Consider the following 6000-nt stretch of genomic DNA (forward strand, 5'->3'; position numbering starts at 1 on the left):
TTATGTTCAAACTGACCAGATCTGGTCTCTCACACCAACCCTACAATATCGTTTTAAAAATTAACAGCTACCTCATCAAAATCTCAAAGCTACAAGATTAATGCATGATTAGTTCAAAACAATGTGGATGAAAAAGGATTAATTTTGGTAGAATAATGTGAACCCTAAAGGCTTAATTAGGCACAAGCTTATTTGTACAGGAAAAAAATCATTATTACTGAATACATCTGTAGTAAATCCTTCTTTTTAAATCATTGTTTGACCCTTTAGCATTCAAACCGGCCATATCCGGCCAAAAGTATTCTGCCTGTTTTATGTTCAAACTGTCCAGATCTGGTCTCTCCCACCAACCCTACAATATCGTTTTAAAAATTAACAGCTACCTCATCAAAATCTCATAGCTACAAGATAATGCATGATTAGTTCAAAACGATGTGGATAAAAAAGGATTAATTTTGGCAGAATAATGTGAACACTAAAGGCTTAATTAGGCACAGGCTTATTTGTACAGGAAAAAAATCATTATTACTGAATACATCTGTAGTAAATCCTTCTTTTTAAATCATTGTTTGACCCTTTAGCATTCAAACCGGCCATATCTGGCCAAAAGTATTCTGCCTGTTTTATATTCAAACTGTCCAGATCTGGTCTCTCACACCAACCCTACAATATCGTTTTAAAAATTAACAGCTACCTCATCAAAATCTCAAAGCTACAAGATAATGCCTGATTAGTCCAAAACAATTTGGATAAAAAAGCATTAATTTTGGCAGAATGATGCGAACACTATAGGGTTAACAATTGCTTTCCTTTAGTAACTTAACCCTTTAGCATTTAAACCGGCCAAAAGTATTCTGCCTGTTTTATGTTCAAACTGGCCAGATCTGGTCTCTCACACCAACCCTACAATATCGTTTTAAAAATTAACAGCTACCTCATCAAAATCTCATAGCTACAAGATAATGCATGATTAATTCAAAACAATGTGGATAAAAAAGGATTAATTTTGGCAGAATGATGCGAACACTATAGGGTTAATAATTGCTTTCCTTTAGTAACTTAACCCTTTAGCATTTAAACCGGCCAAAAGTATTCTGCCTGTTTTATGTTCAAACTGGCCAGATCTGGTCTCTCACACCAACCCTACAATATCGTTTTAAAAATTAACAGCTACCTCATCAAAATCTCAAAACTACAAGATAATGCATGATTAATTCAAAACAATGTGGATAAAAAAGGATTAATTTTGGCAGAATGATGCGAACACTATAGGGTTAATAATTGCTTTCCTTTAGTAACTTAACCCTTTAGCATTTAAACCGGCCAAAAGTATTCTGCCTGTTTTATGTTCAAACTGGCCAGATCTGGTCTCTCACACCAACCCTACAATATCATTTTAAAAATTAACAGCTACCTCATCAAAATCTCATAGCTACAAGATAATGCATGATTAATTCAAAACAATGTGGATAAAAAAGGATTAATTTTGGCAGAATGATGCGAACACTATAGGGTTAATAATTGCTTTCCTTTAGTAACTTAACCCTTTAGCATTTAAACCGGCCAAAAGTATTCTGCCTGTTTTATGTTCAAACTGGCCAGATCTGGTCTCTCACACCAACCCTACAATATCGTTTTAAAAATTAACAGCTACCTCTTCAAAATCTCGTGGCTACAAGATAATGCCTGATTAGTTCAAGACAATGTGGATGAAAAAGGATTAATTTTGGCAGAATGATGTGAACACTAAAGGCTTAATTAGGCACAGGCTTATTTGTACAGGAAAAAAATCATTATTACTGAATACATCTGTAGTAAATCCTTCTTTTTAAATCATTGTTTGACCTTTAGCATTCAAACCGGCCATATCTGGCCAAAAGTATTCTGCCTGTTTTATGTTCAAACTGTCCAGATCTGGTCTCTCACACCAACCCTACAATATCGTTTTAAAAATTAACAGCTACCTCTTCAAAATCTCATAGCTCCAAGATAATGCATGATTAGTTCAAGGCAATTTGGATAAAAAAGCATTAATTTTGCAGATGATGCGAACACTATAGGGTTAACAATTGCTTTCCTTTAGTAACTTAACACTTTAGCATTTAAACCGGCCAAAAGTATTCTGCCTGTTTTATGTTCAAACTGGCCAGATCTGGTCTCTCACACCAACCCTACAATATCATTTTAAAAATTAACAGCTACCTCATCAAAATCTCATAGCTACAAGATAATGCATGATTAATTCAAAACAATGTGGATAAAAAAGGATTAATTTTGGCAGAATGATGCGAACACTATAGGGTTAATAATTGCTTTCCTTTAGTAACTTAACCCTTTAGCATTTAAACCGGCCAAAAGTATTCTGCCTGTTTTATGTTCAAACTGGCCAGATCTGGTCTCTCACACCAACCCTACAATATCGTTTTAAAAATTAACAGCTACCTCTTCAAAATCTCGTGGCTACAAGATAATGCCTGATTAGTTCAAGACAATGTGGATGAAAAAGGATTAATTTTGGCAGAATGATGTGAACACTAAAGGCTTAATTAGGCACAGGCTTATTTGTACAGGAAAAAAATCATTATTACTGAATACATCTGTAGTAAATCCTTCTTTTTAAATCATTGTTTGACCCTTTAGCATTCAAACCGGCCATATCTGGCCAAAAGTATTCTGCCTGTTTTATGTTCAAACTGTCCAGATCTGGTCTCTCACACCAACCCTACAATATCGTTTTAAAAATTAACAGCTACCTCTTCAAAATCTCATAGCTCCAAGATAATGCATGATTAGTTCAAGGCAATTTGGATAAAAAAGCATTAATTTTGGCAGAATGATGCGAACACTATAGGGTTAACAATTGCTTTCCTTTAGTAACTTAACACTTTAGCATTTAAACCGGCCAAAAGTATTCTGCCTGTTTTATGTGCAAACTGGCCAGATCTGGTCTCTCCCACCAACCCTACAATATCGTTTTAAAAATTAACAGCTACCTCATCAAAATCTCATAGCTACAAGATAATGCATGATTAGTTCAAAACAATGTGGATAAAAAAGGATTAATTTTGGTAGAATAATGCAAACACTAAAGGGTTAAAAGTACTTCTCCCTTTCACGTCATCTTATATTTGTGAAGCTGGATTTTCAGCAATGGTCGGGATTAAAAGCAAACATTGAAATAAACTGCAGCTCTCAAATTCTTTAAGCCTGAAACTATCCCACAATGAACCTGATGTTAATTCTATTATTGAGCGTAGCAAGAGACAGGCTCATCCTTCTCACAGGCCTCACTGAAGATGTAATCTGAAATAAATTTGTTAATTTCATTAATGTTTTGACTCAGTAGAGTTAAGTGGGTCGTCATAAACTGGTGTGATAAATAGTGGGTCACGACTCTAAAATGTTTTTTATTGAATTTCTGCTGCTTTTAAATAAAGCATATTACTCCGGTATATATATATATATATGTGAAGGCGCATGGCTCAGTGGTTAGAGCATCGAGCTTACGATCGTGAGGTTGTGAGCTCGAATCCCGGACCGGGCTGCGTGTTGTGTTCTCGTGCAAGGCACTTTATTTCACGTTGCTCCAGTTCACTCAGCTGTAGAAATGAGTTGCGATGTCACTGGTGCCAAGCTGTATCGACCTTTGTCTTTCCCTTGGATGACACTGGTGGCGTGGAGAGGGGAGGCCGGTATGCATGGGCGACTGCTGGCCTTCCATAAAAACAACCTTGCCCAGACTTGTGTCTAGGAGGGTAACTTTCTAGGTGCAATCCCATGGTCATTCATGACCGAAGGGGGTCTTTATATATATATATCAGGTGGCACGTAAAATGCACCAATCCGACCGTGGCCGATGCCAGCCTCGCCTGGCACCATTGCAGGTGTCACGTAAAAAGCACCCACTACACTCACGGAGTGGTTGGCGTTAGGAAGGGCATCCAGCTGTAGAAACATTGCCAGATAAGACCGGAGCCTGGTGCAGCCTTCTGGCTTCCCAGACCCCCGGTCGAACCGTCCAACCCATGCTAGCATGGAGAACGGACGTTAAACGATGATGATGATGATACCGGAGTAAACACATAAATGTGAAACAAGGTGGAAAAAAGAGTACTCAAATACCAAGGGTAGAGTAATATGCTTTATTTAAAAGCAACAGAAATTCAACAAAAACTTTTTAGAGTCGCGACACACTATTATATATATTTTTTACGTTACATTTTGACATTTATAGGCATTTTTATGGATCACGTCCAATATTTGCAGTTTTTCACAATTCATGTGTGCTCTAGGAACATAACATCCGTGACTACCAGGGGACTGCTGTGTGTGTGTGTGTGTATATATATATATGTATATATGTAAGAGAACAAAGTGTACATACGCTGCTATATATATATATATATATTTATATATATATATATAAAATTGGACAAGAACGGGTCATTCTAAGTTTTCTATCTTCAGTCAAGAACCAGATTATCCTCGCAATTTTGGCTGATTATTCTTGAGGTGGCTCCAATCTGGCCAGCCCCAAGGAAAAACTAAGCTAAGAGCATTAGATTCCTTGGAAGAAAGCATCGAATGTATACAAAAACAAGGACGGCAAAAACAGAAAACGTTACACAAATATAAATACAATAAAAATAATAACAGGACATAACAACAGGTGTCTTTCGACTAAGGACGAATTGCAACAGGTGTCTTTCGACTAAGGACGAATTGCAACAGGTGTCTTTCGACTAAGGACGAATTGCAACAGGTGTCTTTCGACTAAGGACGAATTGCAACAGGTGTCTTTCGACTAAGGACGAATTGCAACAGGTGTCTTTCGACTAAGGACGAATTGCAACAGGTGTCTTTCGACTAAGGACGAATTGCAACAGGTGTCTTTCGACTAAGGACGAATTGCAACAGGTGTCTTTTGACTAAGGACGAATTGAATTAAGTGGCGCGTGTGGAATTGAAGACTTATGGCAGAGATATCTCAGTTTTATGATGAACACTAAAAGAGAAATGTTTACCCTCTGATGAACTTGTCATGAAATAGCTTTTGATAAATCCAGCCACCACAAGTTTTCTCGGAGCAGACTTCTGGGTTTTAATTTCAAGTTTTATTTTGCAATTTTCTTTGTAACAGGGCCCTGTTGGTACAACATTTAAAACAAGGCGTCTGTTGCTAGAGGTCCCAGCAATCAATCAGGATAATGAAATGGAACTGGCATTGAACTGTGACGGTGACTACATCATTTTGGAAACCCCAATTGCCATACAGATCTGGTGAGTTACTCTTTTACTCTTTTACTTGTTTCAGTCATTTGACTGCGGCCATGCTGGAGCACCGCCTTTAGTCGAGCAAATCGACCCCGGGACTTATTCTTTGTAAGCCCAGTACTTATTCTATTGGTCACTTTTGCCGAACTGCTAAGTAACGGGGACGTAAACACCAGCATCGGTTGTCAAGCAATGCTAGGGGGACAAACACACACACACACACAAACATATATATATATATATATATATATATATATATAAATACATGTATACGACAGGCTTCTTTCAGTTTCTGTTTACCAAATCCACTCACAAGGCTTTGGTCGGCCCGAGACTATAGTAGAAGACACTTGCCCAAGATGCCATGGGGACATAAACACACCAGCATCGGTTGTCAAGCAATGCTAGGGGGACAAACACACACACCACACAAACATATATATATATTATATATATATATATATATATATGTATACATATATACGACGGGCTTCTTTCAGTTTCCATCTACCAAATCCACTCACAAGGCTTTGGTCGGCCCGAGGCTATAGTAGAAGACACTTGCCCAAGATGCCACGCAGTGGGACTGAACCCGGAACCATGTGGTTGGTTAGCAAGCCACTTACCACACAGCCACTCCTGCTCCTTGTTGAAGGTTTTCTTTTAAAGGGGCTCAATTATAGCATTTCGTGCATCATCACCATAAGCTTCTTTCGTCTCCTCAAA

General features: G+C 37.8%; 1 protein-coding gene across 1 annotated transcript in view; it reads left to right on the top strand.

The window, feature by feature from the left end:
- LOC115226571 overlaps window positions 1–6000 on the top strand; it is a 32569-nt gene that overhangs the window by 23958 nt on the left and 2611 nt on the right. The window contains exon 11 of the mRNA XM_029797577.2: window positions 5141–5280. Coding sequence (XP_029653437.1) covers window positions 5141–5280 — 140 coding nt within the window. The remainder of the gene's footprint in view (window positions 1–5140; window positions 5281–6000) is intronic.

Source organism: Octopus sinensis, linkage group LG30, assembly GCF_006345805.1.
Source record: "Octopus sinensis linkage group LG30, ASM634580v1, whole genome shotgun sequence".
In the NCBI taxonomy this organism is placed as follows: domain Eukaryota; kingdom Metazoa; phylum Mollusca; class Cephalopoda; order Octopoda; family Octopodidae; genus Octopus; species Octopus sinensis.